We start from the raw sequence: 20,226 nt of genomic DNA, 5'->3' as shown, positions 1-20,226 counted from the left end.
GCAGCGCTGTCCCACCGCTCCCGGAGCTCTGGCAGCCCCAGGCTGTGCCCATTCCCTAGGGTTCAGTGCCCAGCACCATCCGGGGGAAGAGCCTTTGCCGCACATCCCAAACCCCCGAGAGAGAGCCTCGGGCGAAGCGATGGTTCCGTGACTCTCTAGGCCGAAGCCCCGGGCTGGCAGGCGGGTGGGAGCAGAGCGGAGCAGGCGGGCAGGAGTGGAGCAGGCCGGGCCGGGCTCAGCCCGCTCCCTCCATCCCTGCCGGGCTCAGCCCGCTCCCTCCATCCCTGCCGGGCTCAGCCCGCTCCCCCATCCCTGCCGGGCTCAGCCCGCTCCCCCATCCCTGCCGGGCTCAGCCCGCTCCCCCATCCCTGCCGGGCTCTCCCCGCTCCCCCATCCCTGCCGGGCTCTCCCCGCTCCCCCATCCCTGCCGGGCTCTCCCCGCTCCCTCCCGCCGGGCGCCCCGGAAGCGCGGCCAGGGCGGGTTCGCTTCCTGCGCGCGGGGCGGGCGGGCGGCGGCGGCAGGAAATGGCGGCGGAGCTGCGGCTGCAGCTGCCGGGCCCTCCCGCTCCGCAGCGCCGGGCTCAGCCCGCCTAGAGCCGCCGGCCGCGCCGGGCCCGCGCCGCAGCCTCCGGGACGGACTCCGAGCACTTTACATACATGAGGTAGCGGGGAGGGCGGGCGGCGCCGGGCCGGGCCGGGCCGGGCGGGGGAAGGGAAGGAAGGGAAGGGCCGGGCGGCGGGGCAGCCCCGCGGAGCCGCAGCGATGGGATCGGGCTGCCCGCGGGGGATGGACCGGCGAGGGGCCGCCCGCAGGGGTCGCGTTGCCCGGCCGGAGCGATGCGTCCCGCTCCCCGCGCCGGGCCGAGCCGTGCCCTCCCCAGCCCGGAGTTCCATCCTGCGGGGCGGCAGCGCTCAGGTCGGTGCGGCACGGAGCTCCTGGCGCTGCGCTCGACCCGCTTTGGCGGGCTGAAGTGATGCAGCAGAATTGTTTTCCTTAAAGTCCTTGAAGCCGTGAAGTGCGGGGAGGGCAGCGGGGATGGGTGTGGGGCGCGGGTAGCGCGCAGGGATGGTGTTGGGATGCCGACAGGGCACACGGTGTCGGGGTGCAGGACAGGCACAGGGATGCTGCTGGGGCACAGGGCGGCAGGGCAGGTTCTGCCCTCGCCAGGCACACACCGCCGCATCCCCGGCGATCCGCGCTCCCCCTTCCCTCCTGACCAACCCACCTGGAGCTCCTGAGCATCCTGACCCGCACCGCGTTTATTTTCGTGCTGCATTGCTGTTGACATGGAAACCAACACCACTTTCTGTTCCAGAGAATTGGAAGCTAAAGCTACCAAAGAAGTCGAAAGAAAACTAAGCAGGTAAGAGACTCATTTAAATTCCCTCCCACAGTTTAGATGGAAAGGTGGCCTAGGGCTAGGAATAGTTGTGGGCTTTATCGGGAGCTTTAATCTCTTGTTAATTGTAAGGATAAAAAAAGCCTCTGAATTTGAAAACGTCCTCTATTGCATGGAGAAATGTCTGCAAGTTCAATTAATTCTGTAGACTAAACACCTTTTTAGCTGCGCCTTTTTTTTTTGTGTAACAGCTTCAGATGTATAATAGAGTTTCTTTAATAGGGGAGATTTTTGAAGAGAAAAATAACTTTTCTGCACTAAGCCGTAGTACCTAACAATAACTGAAAAATGAATGAAGGGTTTGGGGTTTTTTTATACACTTCAGGCAAATATTGTTGAGAGGCAAGACAGTTGTGACAAGAACTCAAATAAGTGTGGCTCTTTGCCTCTTTTGCCATGAAGAGTTAGTTGGTGAATTTCCTGTTTATGTGTAGTTTGTAGAAGGAGAGCTTCACAGAATGGGCTGTTCCTTAACTCGGGAGTTCAGAGTCATGTTGAACTAAGAATTCAATGCCAGTAACATGTATCACTTTTGTATTTAAGTAGTTGTTTCTTCTGCATCGTTTGTTTTTACTCAGATGATTTTCTTGCAAGTATCTGCTCTGTTGCTTACGTTCTTTATTTTCAACTTCTATCCTACTTCCTTTTTAGGTTCTTTTTCAGTTAGACTTTTAAGGGCCTTTTGCTAGTGATCTCTTAAAGGGATTTCCACTGAGGCCATTTGTAATGTGCACAAACCCTGAGTATAGCTGATAGAATCTTGGGTTTGATACGCTGCTTTTTTCCTTCTTTCCTGTGCCTTTCCAACTTCCAGGCTAAGCTATGATTGCACTGTGAAAACTGATTTGTTTTCCCCTGCTCTCAGTGTGTGTCTTCCTGGTTTGGTTTTTTTTTTTTTTTTTTTTTTTTTGTAATACACTTAAGCATGAGTGATTTTTCCCATATTGTTGTTGGGGAATAAATGGGATACATGGAACCTTTAAGGTACCTTTGGCACATTGCTGTTAACCCATCAGCATTCTGGGACTCGCTGTGTTCACAATGCCAGAAGTGATTTCAGAACTGTGTTATTTAGAGTGACAGAGTGTTAAGTTCAGAGCAGTACTTGGTGCCAGTCTTAGTAAGTCAGGAGATCTTCACATTTTCATGACCTTAGCAGAGATCTTATCATGGTGGTAGGTGGTGCCGAGAGTGACAAGAAGTGAAAGAAAACTACAGAACTTCCAAAATTCAGTGCTTGGAGAGTAAATTCTGCTATGGAATGGATCCCCATGTCTCTGTGACACAGAGCCGTATGTTTTATTCATTTAAAAGATTCAGAACTGGTTTGAAGTTCACATTAATGCCCCAGCTGGTTTATGTTTAGCCAGGGAGCTCTTGTGTGAGCACATAGCTGATAAACCATGGCATGCCTGCGCTGGATAGACCTGATTAATTGTTTTACTGGGGTAGAACTCAGCAGATAGCACTCATTCTTCTCTAGTGTCATTATTTACAGTCTTATTAAATTTGCAGTGACCTAGCTGAACTATAAAAGAGCAAATATCCTTTCCTGGGAAGGTACATAGACCTGTACTAGAGTTTATGTTAATCTTAGATTTCACTGTGTGGATATAGAGTGTGAACTCCACAGGACGTTGGGTTTGCTTTGTGTGTGTTCTGAAGTCACTTCTGGAGTTTATGCTTATAAATTAATAGGTAGCAAATATACTTTTTAATCTTACTAGGAATATTGGCCTAGTCTGTGGGTTTATGGTAGGATAAATATTACAGTTTTTAGTACAGCTTGCTTATCCAGTTGGAGTGATTCCTGTTTTACACTCAGGATTAGCACTTGGCTTGTCTGGCCTTTTGGAAAAGAATCCTCATTTGGTCTGTGTTCTCTCTAAAATTCATGCATGCCTAGTGCATGTATGAAAAAATAAAGTCTCAAAAATAAGCTTAGTGCATGATTTGCAACAGTGATTCAAATGAATCCATTGCACACTTTGTGGCATCATGTTACAAGTTAAATGCCACCTGTTCAGCCACAACAAGAGCTGTCTGGTGTTAACTGGGGAAATGGAAGAGTTAAATTTGGTTAAAATCAGGACTGCTTAAAATCACTATTTAGTTCTTCTGATTTAAGGAATAACTTTTCAATTCTGTTTGGTAAACAGGGCTTTCCTGCCTCATTTATGTGGAACTGAGAGAAGGTAAATATCTGAAATACATTTACAATTATTTTCCCAGACCCGGGGGTTTGGCTGTTGCTTCACAAGCATGCAAACCATAGGGAAGAGTCTCCATTGCTTCCATTCACCTGTGATTCTGCCCACTTTGGTTGCAGACTGGCCATGTTTTGGGAGAGCAAACTTCTCATCTCTAGATTTCATCCATGTATTCTGCAATTTTACTACTGTACAATTGATTTTTACACTGTCATGTTATAATAACCACCATATTTGTGTGATATTTTTCTTATTTGCTGCAGGGAAAACATAGAGCTGGCTCAGTGATAGAGACATAGAAAACCAGAGAGAAATGTAGTTGTTTCTGTTGATGTGTAAGCACTTGATTTTCTGTTGGGTTTCTGGGGGTGGGTCTTTGTCCTGATAAACTTCTTATGGAACGATGTCTGCTGTGAAATGGGAAGTTTACTGCAGAGAAAACATTCTACTCATGCACTTCAAGACCTTTACAGATACTTGGGGAAAATAACACATCCCTTTCTCCTGCACAGACACTTTTTGAGGTTGTGCATGATTGCCAGGTGGTCCCCATCAGGTACTGCTGCTGTTTCAGTCTCGCAGCAGCCCCTGTGCAGAGCAGTGCTGCCTCTGCAGCAGTAACACTGCAGCAGCCTGGAATGGGGGCAGAGTTGATGCTGGACTTGAGCAGTTGATTATGGAGGAGCAGTTTAATCTGCCTTCTTCGGTTCCTCATTTGTTACAGGAAGATAGGGATTGTTTATGGCTGCTGCTGGAGTCTTGTGTAGTTGGATGATAAACTTCTTGGGAAAAAGATCTGTCTTTTGTCTGCTTATGTAGCAGCAAACATCTTGGATGAAACTTGAGAGCAAAACTAACACAAATATTCCAGAATTAGGGTGCATTTGTAGTCCTTGTGTTTGGGAGCATCATTCTGATGAGCCAGCTTCTGTATTAGAAAATAGGAAAGCTGAGTGGATTCCACGTAATTGGGAGTGGTAGATAGAATTCTATCACTTCACCTTTAGGGTGATAATTTAAAGACTGAGGTATTTGCAAGCAAAAAAGAAAGGGGCTGATATACATTTACTAATTAATTATTAATTTAAATTTTTTCCCCAGTTTTTAGCTTGGCAGCACCTCTCCTCTCTGTTAATAGGTGGAAAGAACACACACACAGGCAGACACACATGACTGTAAATGAGTGGGTTTGTTTTGTTCTCACTGCCTGAGGCTCTCTGTGTTCTGAGGAACAAACTGGGTGGGTTCAGGTGCCAGAGAGTTTCCATCCAAGGCACTGGTGGGGTTTGTTGTGATTTTTTTGTTAACTTCAAAGTACTGGCACCTATTCCATTAACTCCAAGGGCTGTTTTGGGGTAGTGTGCTGTTTTGTGGATGACATTGATCAAAGAATTGTAGGATCCCATTTTAATCAAAATACACATTTTATAATTGATTGTTATAGAATGCTGCTGAGTAGGAAAGCTAGCTGTTGGTTTTTACTGAGAAATCACTTTTATTGGCAGTTGTATGTAATTATGTCATTTCAAAAGATTGAAAGATGAGGGAACTTGTAGGTCAGAGTATAGAAGACTTATCAGTCACAGCAGCATTTGAAAGTCTGTGTAGATCAGCTGCAGGTTGAACATGTGGTGCTGTGGTTGCAATATTGTTAAAGATCTTTCAATTCCTGATATTGCCTGTAGCTACCTGGCAGTGTTCCACCTGTAGCACTGCAAGTTAATTTATAACTAGAAGAGCAAATGGTGGAAAGAATTTATTTATTTACTTATTAATTTTCCCGAATTTTTTTTTTTAATACATCCATGACTGGAAATTTTGGATTGGTTTCAAAAGCTTCTGTGTATAGTCACTTCTAATTCTTACTTGTATGTTTGCTCCAGCAGTATATGGCTCTGGCCCTGGGTTGGCAGTGCAGTGAGTGTGGCTGTCCTGGGCTGTCCCCTCTCTTGGTGTGTCACCTCTGGGTTGGTACACTGCTCCAGGGTCCTCGAGCCAGCCATCCCCCAGCACTGCCCCCAGCTTGCCATGTCCCCCAGTGCCACATGCATGCCTCTGTTAATCCTTCCAGGGGTGGGCACTCACACTTGGAAACATAATTTCCTCAGTGAGGTGATGGAATTGTGGTTTTATTGTGTCAAAACGTGTTGCCCTTGGATATATTGTAACAGCAAAGATAGCAAAGGTGCACAAACATTAATTACTGCGTGCTCAGCCTGTCTGCCAGGGGAAATATGGGTGAACTTGATTTTGCTCTTCTGCAACATAAGAATAAAAGTTAAATGTGTCCATTCCAGCCCAGGTATTTTTCAAAATATTTTTCCAAGCTGGAGCTTTAGAAATTAAAGATAATTAGAACTCTCTTTTCCAAGAATTAAAGTAGTAAGTGAAACATGTTTTGATACAAATATTCCCTGAAATGTTTGCAGTTAGAGCATGACAGCTTTTTCCAGTTCAGAAGCCAAATAACAAATCAGGCCATACAAAAATAAAATGCCTTGCACTGTCTCGATACCTGTCTTACAAGACTAAAAAGTTGGTTTTGGGTTTTTTTTAATAGCTTATTTGAGGAAAGCATTTTAGTAGTTTGTTGAGCTTTTCCCCCCTTATACAAAGAAGAATTGTGCTGGGGTCAACAATTGGAACAAAAAATTACTGTTAAATAAATAACAGTAAATATTTATCTGACCCTTGGTCTGCTTAAATTTATGCAGATAAGAGCAGCTTCTCCTTGCCTATCTTCAGAGCCATCAAATGCACAGTCTCTGCTGAGATCAAGATCCATTTTCATTTTGTCTCACTTGAAAATAAAGCACCTTTCAAGTTAAGCTGTTGAAACCAGAGGCCTTTGTTCTGTCTCCGATGTGGATTTCCTATGGCTGGGGTGTTTTATTTCCACTTGATCTAAATTGAAAAATATAGTTTGCGTTTCTGCTAAGGCCATTTAACCTTGAGCAAGCTAATCCCGTTACAGAGGAGGAGAAGGACACTGCCTGTGCATGTGTTTTGGTGCAAGTTGGATGTCTGATAGGAGAAATCATGTTTATATATTCATGTTATCAGTCGGAATGCTCGGTCCTTGCTTTTCCTTGGCCAGCTGACGGATCAGGCATGCTGCTGCTGACACTTTGGCCACACAAGGTCGATGGATTAAGTCTCTCAGCTGTAGGGAAAAGCCCAGAAAGGAACTTGTTAATTTTCTGGTTGTGATATTGCCACGAGACTGGATTGCTGCAGTGGTTCCTGTTCCATGGAGTGCTGCTTGTTTGTCCTCAGGAGCAGGGAGCTGTTGGTCCGAGGTGACAGATGGGAAATGCCAAGTTCCACTTCTGCTCCTCAAGGAGCAGCACTAGAAATGGAGTTTGTTTGTTATTGGAATCAGAGGCATCAATCCTGTCATTTGCTGTCTGGTGAGAGGGCCATGGATTTGTGTGTTGGGAAGAGTAAAGGAGACTCATGCTTCCAGCTGTCAGAAGTGGAAATTCAGGGCTTCTGCTTGAGATTCTAATGCCTTAATAGGCAACTGTGAATTTTTGTTTCAAGTTTAAGTTTCTGTATAAGGATGGTGAATAGGCCTGTCTTCCTTGAAGGGTTAAATTTTCAGGGAAAAACAGGGATGGGAAGAGCTTTGCTGTTGCTGCTTAATTGCACCAGTTGGGTTACTTTTGCTCTCTAGTCACTGAGATTTAATGTTATAGTGATAATTAATACTCTGAAAAACTTGTAATGAGTTATAGGTGGATGATTTTTATCTAGGGATTGCCTTGAGTCCTGATCCTAATCATAGGGGGGTTATGTGTCCTAAGATAGCTTTGTAATCTAAAATCTGTTTGTTGTAAAAAGATAAAATTTGAATGAATGGAGTGTCATAATTTAGCAGTTCTGTTGTTACTGTGTGGGAGAAAAAAAAACCAGTGATGCTGTGGTAGAATATTCCAGAGATATCAGTATGTTAGTTGTTAGCATCTGTATTCCCAAAATGAAGTGTAATTGTGTTGATTTAACTGTAGCAGGATTGATGAGGTTTATTTTTTTTTTCCTCTGAAAATACTATTTTGCATTCTGCTTGCTCCTGAACATGCTACAGCTTTCTTCTAAAAGCAGAATGATTTTTCAGCTAATGCAGTTTTGGCATGTGACAGACTGAAATTTGTTATACAAAACAAGTGCTGGTGGCTGTCTTAACTCCTAGAACTTTGCTCAGTTATTATAGATCCTGTAACTCAGCTGTAGCCCCAGCAGGCAGAAGGGATGCCCAACCCAGTGCTGAATTCCAGAGGAGAAACCAGTGGCTCTGCTTTGTATGGAAGGAGCTGTGATATTGTGTAAAGGAGCTGGGATCTGTAGAAGCTGTTTCCAGACCTCATGTTGCTCTCCAGCTCAAATTGCCTGTTAAAATTTGGACTGTCCCAAATTAGCCTGAAGTGAGGTTCAGGATCACGAATATTCCTGTGGTTACAAATGCTCAGGGTGTGACAGCGAGGGGCAAGGCTGCCTGAAGTGTCACCTTTGTAGTGTGTGGATGTCAGTGCAGGTTAATCATTACCTCGGATTTGCACAGGAGCAAGGGATTGCTCTGGATGAAACTGGCCAGCTGGAATTGTTTCTGGAGTTAGATGTCTGATCTCTTAGTTGTCCATGAAATCACTTTTGAGATGTAATTGTAAATGCAAGATTGCTTTTGCGGTGAGACAGTCCTGGGTGAATCTTGCAGCCAGCTGATGAAGCTCTGATAAAATGCAAAATAAAATGCCACACTGTGTTTGATGGGTTGTGATTCCTCTGGCAGTGCACAGAGTGGGCTCAGAAATAACTCAAGAAAACTCAAAACCAAAGCTAATGCCTGCACTTGCTTTGAAAGGGACTTGAGCTGAGTTAAGAGCAGTATTAACTGGTTATTTATATATCTAAAAAATATTGAAACCTGTGGACTGTCTTGTGCTTTAATACTTTCAATTTGTATTGCTTCTGACAGATACCAGACTATCTTATTTGAAACTGGAAGTTTATGGGTAGTTTGGGGTTATAAAGGAGCCCAGGCAGAAGGAGACTACTGAGTGACTGCCCCATATTGACACTGTTAGTTCTTTTTCTCCAAAAAATTTCTAAAGTCTGTTTTTAAACAGCTTAAGCTGGACAGTGGTGTTCCTGCTCAGCCTCCAGTTTGAGCATGAAATGCTGTGTATCAAGTGACTTTAATTAATGTCCTAGGTTTTGGTTTCACTTCTGACAAGTTACGGTTTTGTTTCTCGGTTAGAGAGCTCTAAAATGGCCCTGCTGGTGCCAGCTGTGGTCTGCCTGTGCCCACACTGGGTGTTTCCTGGCAGAGGTGGTTTGGGATGAAGGAGCTGCTGCAGTTGCACAGGTTGCACACTTAGGCTGTGTGCAGGAGTGCTCCAGGCTGGGATGTGCCAGAGCTCAGCCACACCAGTGCAGGGAGAGGTTCAATAACATCTGAATTTGCTGGCTTTTGAACCAAACTCAAGTCTAAGTCTTCATTGTAAGCTTTGGAAGAAAGAACTCCTTACATGTAGCTTGACACAACATCTGCACTTGAAGTCCTGTCACTTGTGGCCTGCACTGACAGGGACGATCCCTGTAGAAATAGGATCCAATTAGAAGCAAAATTCCCCAGTTCCTTCTGTGTCACTGTGAAATAATTGTTCTAAAATGAATCTAAGTGTGTACAGATTGTATTTTGGGAGAGTTAATTACAAACTGTGTGGTTCAGGGATTTAGTGCAAGAAGAGGAAGAACAGTTGATGGAAGAAAGGAAAAAGAGAAAAGAAGACAAAAAGAAGAAGGAAGCTGCTCAAAAAAAGGTATGTGGAGCACTGAGAATAAACCCCTCTGCTAAGGGGTGACTTGTTTCATCACTAGTAGAAACTAGTGTTTTCTTAATAATTTAATGTTTTAAATTTAAATGTACTGTCAGTTATTTAGATGTAACTGACATATTGAACATTGTAATTGGCTCTGTGTAATTTCTTACAAGACTAACTTCTGAGATTACCATTCTTTTTCGTGATTGGAGTTGAGGCAGTTTCAGGTTTGAAACCTCTCTGTGTTAGTGCATTTACTAGTAGAAGAAAAGTACCATTTTAAGGCAGTGGCTTTCAGCAGCATCCCTATTTTAATATATCTCCTTATTTTAATATATCTTCTTATTCTTCAGTATGAAAACATGCCATAACAGAATTTGTTGTAGGGAATACAAATTTTCATGAAAAAGAAAATATTGACAGCAAAGATGTTTAGGGACGGAAACATCACAGAAATGCTTGTAAATACTTCAGAATCCCTCTTTACTGACAAGATCCTCATCATGGCCATTGATTCCAAATATTGACCCTGAGCTTGCGAGGAGCTTGTAAATGCAGGTTTTGAATGTGTCCATTTCGGTAGGAGCAGAGTGAACCTGCTCAGCAGTTTGCCTGTGATTCCATTGCCTGATGCTGCATGTGGCTCCAGGAACATACTGGTTTGTTTTACAGGCTTGCCAGCAGCCCCTCCCAAGCCTTGAGCTGAGCCCCAGGCCCTGATGGAATCTGGAAGTGCCCAGCTGAAACACATTCCTTGTGCTCTCTCGGGTTCTGGCACCTTAGCACAGAAAGCAGCCAGGAGTCCTGGCTGTGCCCCTTGCTCTCCACACATCTCTGGGTGCTGGAGGTCATCAGAAATAGCAAAAAAAGTTTTGAGAAGTTCTGAGTTCTCATTTTCCCATCCATGGGCCAAGTGCCAGGCTAATGAGCTGGGCTACAGCTGGGGAGGAGGGAGAGTACAACCTCTCCAGAGGAAGCTCTGAACACACACAGGCATGGCAGAGCCAAAGAGACACCATGTAGCCACAGTGTGGAAGGACAAACCAGTGCTTGGGGTTTGTGTGCTGAGTGTTTCAATAACTGGGACCAGTATAAACACAGGACACTTGGCTCAGCCAGGTGCTGGGATACACAACCCTGGGATTCTAAAGGCACAGAACCACCCAAGGCTTCAAAGCAGATATTTTAACCATATTTGTTGAACAAAAAGCATAATGAGGAGGTGTGGTGGTGTGCAGTGCCTGCCTTTGGGAAGCTGGGGAAGAGGGAGAGCAGCACTGGAGCACATAGGAGGAACTGGTGCTTTTGGGATGCTGTCTTGGTTTGAAACCTTCCTGAGCACAGCTCACTGCGGTGTTTGATTAAAACCACACCACTGAGGTGCACTTCATACTAGAAATGTTTCTTTTCCATTTTATCCTGTGATAAACTTTTATTCAAATAGACCTCTCATCTTGGCCATATCACAGGTGTAACCCGCTGAATCTTGGAAATGAAAGACTTGAAGTTTTGGCATTTGCTCTCTTATTCTTTTCCATTTCCAGATCACTCCCCCATCCCTGCCCCATTCTGCAGTAAAAGTGGTGGCAGCTCTTTGCTTCCAGGCAGTTTTTAACTCACTTAAAACATCTTAATTTGCAAGTTTAATTTGGTCTGTTTCATGTAGTTATCTTTCAAATTAATTTTGTCTTCTATAACATTTAAACAGCTTTTTGAGCATAAGGAATAATAGGCCTGGGTTGGTTAGAGAGACGCTTCTGAAGTAGATAATTAAATAACTTGAAACCATTTAAAAAGACGAAAGTCAAAAGCTAATGTTGCTTTATGAAGTGGCACGTGTACATGTGGTTTCTCTCTTATCTGCACAAATCACTGACACTTCTTTTTCTTGTTCTAGGCCATTGAACAAAAAATCAAAGGTAAGTTACTTTACAGTTAGTTCTACTCTGTGTATTACTTCTGCAGTTTTTAATATGTTGAATCAAATGTGTCACCTGAAATCTCCTCTCAAAAGTGACAGATGGGACCCTTGAGACTTCAGTTGCACTTTTTCAAAGGGATCACAAAAGTCTAGAAGAGTAACAGCAAAGGGTTTATCCAGGGATTAGAGTTGCTGATCTTCCTGTTTTCTGTTCTTATTTACTTACAGAGCACCAGTAATACCTGAAGTTCCTTTCCTTGCTTGCTGTTTTCCTTCACCTTTTTTGCTTTGTTTGAAAAGTGCACCAACACTTCAGAATAACTGTGTATAGGATGGATCTGCTTGAAACTTAATTTACAAATATTCTAAGTGCAGCTGGGATTGGGAACACATGATAGACAAATAATTATTATGTCCACTTTTAACTCCTGCATGTGGAGGGCTCATCCTGCAAAATGATCAGGTTGCCAATACCCAGAAGCTGTAATTTCAATGTTCATGGCAGGTGGGAGCACTGCAGTTTTCTGAGTGTTTGTGGGGTTTGTATGGATCTCCATCCCAGCCAGCTCCTAAAAAAAGGGGGAACAGATTCTTTTCACTTTCTCTTGAATTGTAGCTCCTCAGCTGTTAGTTGGGAAGTGGATAGTAATTCCTGAAGCAGTCATGTGGAGTGCTTGGTGAAACCCTATTTTCTGGGAACATTGGTTTAATTTAGCACTTACTGGAGCAGTGCTGGAAGCTCCAGAAGCTTCAGAGCCCTGCTTAGCAGAGAAGTAAGTCCTACTGGAAAAACCAGAAAGTATTTGAAGGGCTGATTGGGCTTGAAGGTGGGGAAATGGCAGAGGAAGGTGGGGAAGAGGCAGGGAAGGAAAAGTGCCCAAGGTGGGTGACTGAGGAAACATCCCAGCTCAGAAGTGGTGGGAGAGGAGCAGGCAGGTTGTCCTCATGGGCACTGCACTGATGCTCTGCAGCACCAATCCCAGCTCTCAGGAGACACAGGTGCATGTGGCTTATTTAAGTGCAATGTGTACTCTGGTGGGTGTGTTTAAATGGGAAAAATACCTGGGCTGAGTAGGACCAGTGGATTCGTGGTGTGTGAGGATGCTCTGGGGAGGATGCTGCTGTGAGTGGGAGGTTTTCCTGCCTGTCTGGGGAGGCTGATGGTTTGGTTCTGGAGAAGGGATCACTGGAGGCAGAGGGAGCTGCCAGAGCCTCAGGTGAGCTGCAGGAGGGTTCCAGTGTTCCTGGAGCCACTGGCAGTGATGGGAGCTGCTGTTCTGTGTGTTCCACCATCCTCTGGGCTGCATCAGCCTCACCAGGGGTCCTGACCCTGCAGCCCAGCTGTGGCCACTGAAATCCATTGGGAGTTCCAACTTTGTCTTTGGGCACAGGACAGAGTAACTAATAAAATTGCTGGAAAACTGTTACAATTCATAAATATTCTTCATTTGTTTTTTAACATGCCCTTTTTCAAGCAGTGCATGGAAGTGTGTTTGAATACAGGCTAAGGATTGCTTTTCTTCTGTACACTTCTGCCATAAGGCTTAATAATAGACCAGATTTAAAGAATTATGAAAATGTCTGAGTTTATTCTGAAGTGATAAAATATGCCTGAAAAGACACTGAAGAAGGAAAATTATAGAATACTTTGCTGTATAATAATCAGCACTTGGAGTGCCCATTTGACCCATGTGCTCAGGCTGCTCTGGTGTCACATCAGGGCCAAGGCTGCACAAGTAAATGGCTAAAAATAGCATGAACCAGGAGGGCAGGAATTCTGGTCAGAAGGCTACCTGGTGTGAATCTTCACATGGAATGAAGATGTCCTTCTGAAGGACAGAGCAACTTGAAATGTATTTTTTATTTATGATGTTTTATTATGGGTTTTTTTTCTGCTTTGAGGCTTAACATTCACTGATGGAAGTGTTAAGTTCAAACTTAATTATGTTATTATTTAAAGGGTATTTCAGAAAGTTCAGCAGGAATTTAGAGTTGTCAAAAAATGTAAACTGGCAGTGCTGTGGAAGAAAAGACATCGTGAGATGCAGATACACAACTTTTTGCTACAGTTTCTATAGGAACAAAATCCAAAGCTTGTGTTGCACATGGCTCATGCCTTGTTTCGCCAGTTTTGCCTCCTTGTATTCAGGATGCAAATTAATGTTTCATTAGTTTCCAAGTTTCCATCACGTTAATGTCTTAAATAATTTATTCTGTCCATGAGCTGAAGATAAAATACAAGAGTATAGGATCTCTAAATAATTCAGAATTATGTGCCTCTTTCAGCAAAGGAGCTGGTTAAGTGCTGGGAGTGGAAAGGGAAGGTATTTCTTGGTTTTAAGTGTAATTTGGATGGCTCCAAACTGTTGTTTTAGCTAAGGAAGAAATTGCTGTTGTACAAGCTGAAGCAACTCCCATTGTTCATGTAAAATGACAGGAACTTTCCAACGAAGTTCATGGAGCTGGGGGTTTTCCTGTTCAGGACTGGGAAAGAAAGTAATGAAAAAGATGCTAATAACAATGTTTCTGGTACCAGCAGCATTTTAATACTGTATTATTGCAGTTAAAAATGCATGTGTGGCATTCCTTCGGATTTCAGGGATTCTGACCTGCCTGGTTTGATCCAGCTGGTTTTATTAAAGGAGGGAAGAAGAGGTCTGGAAGGGTGAGAGGTATTAGTTAGTTGCTAAGTGGATAGTTTATGTTTGTGCAGCAGCTGGCAAAACACGTCATGTGCCTTCCCAGTGCTCTTGTACCAGGTATTCTAGGAAAAAACAAGGATAATTTGAGTCCCTGTTTATTGAAAGTACTGTAGAATTGTCAGCTGTATTCCTTCTAGCTTGGCAAAATGTGTCCTTTTGGCTATGTTTAATATCAATGCTGTTAGAGACAGACAAGTCAATCCATTTATGCTGAATTTCCTCTAAGCCAGAGCTCTGCAGGCAGCACCGTGGCCCCAGGTAGTGCTGGTAAGCCCAGCGCTGAAGAAAAGGCTGTTTGAGGAGGAAGTTTGAGTTTGGCTGTGCCTGGTGCTCCAGGGTGGGAGCTCAGTGGGAGCTGAAATGCCCTTTTAACACAATTGAATGTATCGACATGAAATAATTGATGAGAAATGCCCAGAGCTGGGGGGGCTTGGGGGAGCAGCACGAGCTCAGCGCACCCGGCTGTCACTGCAGCCCCAAAAGTGCCACTTTCTTTGCAGAACAGAGTAAACCGAATTGCCCACTGAAACGGAAAGTGCTCTAAAAATAGCTGGGTGTGGAATTGAAATCTTTGACTCATATTTCCCACCTTGGAAACTTCTTGCGCGCGTTCTTCTCCGCAGAGGGAATGGCTCGACTGCACAAACCCTGCTGGGTTTTGTCGAGGTTTTCGCTTGCCTGGCTGTGTTTTTCCTGCTCGGAAAAACTCTCCTGCTGGCTGTTAAATCTCGAGGGTGGCCAGGAGAGTGCAGGGGATGGGCCTGTGGCCGGTCAGTCCCGCGGGAAGGGCGCGCTCACCTCCGCGCGGATCCGCAGGGGTTAAAGCCTTGGCAAACACCGAGATATTTTCCAGAGCAGCTCCGAGCTCACAGCTGCGGCCATTTTTCCGCCACGAAAATTCTAGCACTACATCTTACGTGTGTCAGCTTGAAAGCCAGACTTCCTCTGTTTGCCCTTCAGCATTCCAGCCCTGACAACTGCGGGACATGCCATGCAGGGAGAGCAGCACAAGGCGTTTTTCGGGGGGCAGCTCCAGCAGCAGCGGCGAGGAGCATTTCCCTGCCAGCCTGGCGCTGTTCTTTGTGTGGGTCAGCAGAGGATTTGATCTCTCTGCGCCGGTTTTGTGCGAGGGAGAAACTGTTTTCCATCTGCATTAAAGTTCCTCAAGCAGCTGCCATTTTTTTATTGGAGGGGGAGTGTGAGTCCCTGGGCCCCTGCTCCAGGAGGAGTTGGCAGGCAGCTCCTGGAGCAGTAAAATGACACCATGCTTCTCCTCCATTTTCTAATGAAATCTGCAGAGTGGGAAAGCAACACAAGTTGGAAGCGTCTTTCTTTGGAATCTCTCTGTAAACTGTAACTCCACCATCCCCTGCCCTGAGGGTTTGCAGCAGGTTTGTTCTTTATGAAAATCTGTCGTTTTTAATGCTAGTTTCTGTAAACTTGCTGTTGCTAGTCAAGTTAATTAACTGTGATAAACTGTGAGTCTGTTAATATTATCTTTCTGCCTTAATACAATTCAAAATAAAATACTGGTGTGTAGAACAAACTTTTATTAAGGAGCAACTTGTTTAGAACAAATTAATATATTAAGATAATGATTTAGGGGTGCTGGAATTCATAGTAGCCATATTGGAATATTAATGTGTTATTTAGTCTTCTGAGAAGTTGCGGAACAGAAAAGGTTGGACAAGATGAATATTATAGTTTAAAACTTACTCTGTGGTTCTGAGGGAAGCAAAGGCAAGGGAATTCTGTTGCACTTTGGATAATTTCAGTTGAAAATTAGCATACAAATGTGGGCTCTGCATGTTCTATAGCCTAGCCCTGGGACCTGGCAGATCGCTATACAGTTTGCTGATACCATAGTAGATAGAATTGCCATATTTGCTGAGGAAACAAATGCTTAGAATATATAACAAATGTAATATTCCTAAACGGCTAGAAAAGTGCTGTTGGTGCTGTGCCTTAGGGCTGGCAGGGCAGCGAGTACCTTGTTTATTTGTTGCACTCCTTGATAGCCAAAAGTGATTCGAGCTCCTGCAGGTCCGCTGGGGTCTGTTCTAACACACTTGTTCTTAAAGGAGCTTTAATTAGGAAAGTAAAGTGTTAGGGCTGCCCTGGGCGTGCTGTTGGCAGCTCTGTCTGGGTGTCCGGGGAACGTCAGATGGAAATTATTTCACTTTACTCCAGAGGAGCAGTTGTACAGGGGTGGAAGTGGCAGGGAAGGAGAAGTGACTCAGTGACCATGTTACCGGGTGCTGTATGTCATGTTAAAATCTCCTCAAGAGAGGTGTATTTGTATTTTCTGCTTAAGATGACAGTGAGGAGAAAAAAAGCTGAAATAGTGTGTGCCAGAGGCTGAAGGAGTACATGTGTCCTGCTTGGGCCATGGCCCCAGGACTGCTCTGATGGCTTCTGTGGGTTTCTGTGTGTCACTCTCAGCTCAGCCCAGCTCAGCTGTGCTCCAGGCTCTAAAGGGTCATTTGTGCAATCAGCTGGGCAGGAGGCACAGGGAGAGCACCAAAAGCTGCAGTTTTGGCACTGGTTACACAGGCTGTGGAGAGTGAACAAATGTGTTTTCGTTTCAGAGCTTGTTGCAGTACCTGGACCACAGAAAAGTGTGAAGTCCTTCTGCATTAAATTGTCAACCAATTCTCAGCAATTTGCTTAAATAGCACCTCTCCCTCCCCTTCCCCCCCTTCAGGGCTTAGTCACTCAGTTACTTTATTTATAAAGCAAGAAATTTTAGAGGGACCAAATGAAATAGATTTGTTTAACATTATTCTGTATTTGTGAAGTTCAATTTTGAACCAAAAGTCAGAATCACAATCTGTAGTCTCATTATGTGCATCAAAGTATTTTGCAAGGAATCAGTTGCCTTCTCTTAATATAGGGAGCAGCTTCAATTGAGGAAATCTGGGGTGGTGTTTGTGATCTTTATCAACTTGCCAGTTTGTATAATAGCCTTTCAATACCTTCTATTCCCTGTGCTCTGTGCAATAAATTGACTTATGTCCCAGCCTTTCCTCTCCTTAATTCTGTCCCTCTTCAGTCAGGTCCCTGCTGTGCCTGAGAGGGAGCTGGGGCCCCTGGGAGGGGCAGCTGGAGTTGGGTGTCCTCACCCTGACACTTCTGCCCACCTATTTTTCAGACAAGGAGGTCTCCAAAGTTTTTCTTTTCTGCTTGCCTTAAACAGCCTAAATACAATATTCCATTAAAACACAATTCAGATGCTGATTCTTTGGTGACTTTTTGTTCTAAAGGCTTCTATTTTGTGTTTTTCAGAATACATAAAGTAGAAATAAACAGCAATTATATCACAAGTAGCACTGACAACATTCAAATTGTTTCCTTAAACAAAAGCTTGAGTTTGTTTTTATTTTTTATGTTGTATTCCCATGACTCAGTTCCTGCAAGTGAATGCTAAAGTGATCTTTAAACATATTTGAAAGATTTTAAAAGCCCCTGAAAACTACATTCTCAATCATCTAGTAACATTATTCCTAGTGCTAAGGGAGGGCATGGTCGAGTGTTGAGTTCTCTTGGGAAGTTGCACGATAAATATTAACACACTTTATGGATATCTCATCCTAGAAATTTGGGAAGTACATTAACATATCAGTAGTGTGAGGGAGGGACAGAGGTGACTTGCAGTTGGGAGGGATGGCAGTAGCAGCAAGAGTCACCCCAGGAGTGACCCCAGGAGCTCAGAATGCCTTCCTGCCTGGTGGGCTGAGTGACTCCCCTGTCCCCACAGCTGCCCCCTGCTCAGCCCTGCTGGGGAGGCTGTGGAGCTGAGGATGTGATGGCTTTGCTGTGTTCCCTGTGCCCTCTGCCCATGATTTGACCTTCCCCTCTCCTTGCTGGGGCCGTGCTGTTGGTCCTGAGATAATTTGGAGTTGCAGTTGCACATTTGGCATTTTCCCAGTGCCAGCACTGTCCTGCCGGGCTGCGTGCAGCGTTCCCTGTGCTGGCAGCCGTTCCTGCTGGCAGCAGGCACTTGAGGGCATTCATTGCTTTCCTGTTCCATGTTGGGCTCGTTAAAGCAGGGAAGCCTTAGCAACACATCCTGTAGGTCCTGTTTGCCCCTTGTTCTTTTTAGGCCAGACCAGAGCAGTTTTCTATGTGTAACAATTAAAATCTTGCTCCAATGGGAAACTTAATTTTTTAGTACTTAAACATTTTCTAAAAGAAGGTTCAGTGTTGAAATAAACTGCATAGTGCTGATTTGTCAGCAGAGGCAATAGAAAGCTGGTTGGTACTAGCATACTGTAACTGGGATAATTTGGGTAGGGGTGATATCAAGGCATATTCCTGCTTCCAGGTCTGTGCCATGCAAGCGTGTGATTGTGGGGTAACAGAGCTTTTCCTCTGGGATGGGTTTCCCCTTGAATCAGAAGAAATGCTGCCATTACATCATATATAAACACCTCTAATAGTATTGACTTAGTCTTCGATTTTTGAAGTTGCTGTTCACATGAATAACTTTGTCCCACTTTCTTTTTCCTGGGGGTGGGGGTAGTGCCAGAACAAACCAAGACAAGTGTAAGCCAGCCCCAGCCTGTCACCTCCAACGGCACTTCCACAGGAACCAGCACTACTAATAATGCCAAGCGGGCCCCAGCCAGCAGCCAGCAGCAGCCCTTGCCTCGATACCCTCCTCGGGAAGTACCACCGCGATTCCGACACCAGGAACAGAAACAGCTTCTGAAACGAGGGCAGCAGTTACCAGTGATAGCTGCAAACCTGGGATCCACTCCCAAAGTGTTAAACGGCCAGTCAGGAGGCAGCACTGGCACCAATAACCAGCCCGTGACCAACGGAGAAGTGCCCAACAGCAGCAAAAAACAGCCAGGTGAGGGCAGGAGCCTTGTTTTCCTTCAGCTTCAATTCCGTTATCAGGGGAATATTGCAGACAACGTTATTTAAACTTCCACTGTAAGCTGTAGCATGAGGAGATCCTTTCCTGTGTTGGAGCTTGATCCTGAATTTTGCAGGATGGTTTTGGCCTCTGTGGGCAGCTTCCCTACTGAAGCTTCAGCCCTTGTCTGAGTTGCTCAGTGTATGACAGCCATGGCAGTTTTGGGTTAGCTGGTGATTGCAGTGTGACCACTGCTCTGCTCCAGATTTCCAGTCTTTGACCTCAGCATCAATCCAAGTATGGTCATGGTGCATAGCACCTTTTTTGTGTTCAGTTTTGATAGACACATCTCATAAGGAAAGGCCTTTAAGACCATTCCAGTCCTGGGCTGATCCCACAGCCTGGGCAGCAGGGATGGGGGGTTCTGCCCCACTGCCCCACTCAGGTGAGACCCCACCTAGAGCTGCTCCAGCCCTGGGCCAGCACAGGAAGGAGCTGGAGCAGCTGGAGAGAGTCCAGAGGAGGAACCAGGATGAGCAGAGGGATGGGGCAGCTCTGCTGGGAGGAAAGGCTGGCAGAGTTGGGATTGTTCAGCCTGGAGACCTAATTGTGGGGCTTGGAGCAGCCTGGGATAGCAGAAGACCATTTCAGTGCAGCTGAGTGGTCTTTAAAGTCCCTTCCAGCACATTTCTTCATGTGATTCTGAGCAGCACCTTGAGACTTTGCTTTCTTCTTTAACTTCATACCTGGAGAACCAGCCATGGTTCAGGATATCAGAATTGTCTTTTGTTGTCAGGGCAGAGTTTTTGTCAGTTCGTGCACCTGAAGCTTGGTTGTGTTACAGAATGGATCCACTTTTACCTTTATTGCTGTTTAAGTACAGTCATCTTGTGTTACTTTGGTTTGTTATGCATTCCTTCAAATAGCCTTTTAAGTCAGGTGAACTTGCCTGTTACATGTGCAGGATGTGCTGTTTAGTGACTGCACTAATATGCAGTTCAGTTAATTTGACAGGACATTAATGTAGTTTATTTTTCTCTGGAAAAGAGTAACTTTCTGTGAGGGTTCTAGCTTTTCAACTGGGTTTGGTATTAATGCTTAATACTTGTGACAAATACTTTGTTATTTTTATCCTGGTGTTTATATTTTGATGTGCATGTAGCAGTGATGATGCAACTTGTTCCCACAAATAGTTTCTTCTGTGATTTTACTGAATTCCCAGTGTTTCTCAAAATTAGTGTTTTATAGACCACAAAGGACGTGACTCTCAGCCCCTTCAGAAAAAAAAACCTCTGAAAATAGCCTTGATA

At 44.8% G+C, this 20,226-nt stretch overlaps 1 protein-coding gene across 11 annotated transcripts in view; it reads left to right on the top strand.

Annotated features, from left to right (window-relative positions):
• The first annotated feature begins 501 nt into the window (after positions 1–501).
• TNRC6A (trinucleotide repeat containing adaptor 6A) overlaps positions 502–20,226 on the top strand; it is a 41,901-nt gene continuing 22,176 nt past the window's right edge. For 9 of the 11 annotated variants that reach the window (XM_085074238.1, XM_085074237.1, XM_085074233.1 and 6 more), the window contains exons 1-6: positions 502–662; positions 1,317–1,364; positions 3,560–3,595; positions 9,342–9,432; positions 11,330–11,351; positions 18,578–18,910. In XM_085074238.1, the coding sequence (XP_084930364.1) occupies positions 658–662; positions 1,317–1,364; positions 3,560–3,595; positions 9,342–9,432; positions 11,330–11,351; positions 18,578–18,910 (535 nt within the window). In that variant the 5' untranslated portion in view covers positions 502–657. Of the gene's footprint in view, positions 663–1,272; positions 1,365–3,559; positions 3,596–9,341; positions 9,433–11,329; positions 11,352–18,577; positions 18,911–20,226 lie in introns of those variants that run through there. The other 2 variants (XM_085074231.1, XM_085074235.1) reach the window with 2 other exon arrangements.

Source organism: Lichenostomus cassidix, chromosome 14 (genome assembly GCF_008360975.1).
Source record: "Lichenostomus cassidix isolate B80296 chromosome 14, HeHo_3.0, whole genome shotgun sequence".
NCBI classification, from domain to species: domain Eukaryota; kingdom Metazoa; phylum Chordata; class Aves; order Passeriformes; family Meliphagidae; genus Lichenostomus; species Lichenostomus cassidix.
This window is presented reverse-complemented; position numbering and strand designations above follow the sequence as displayed.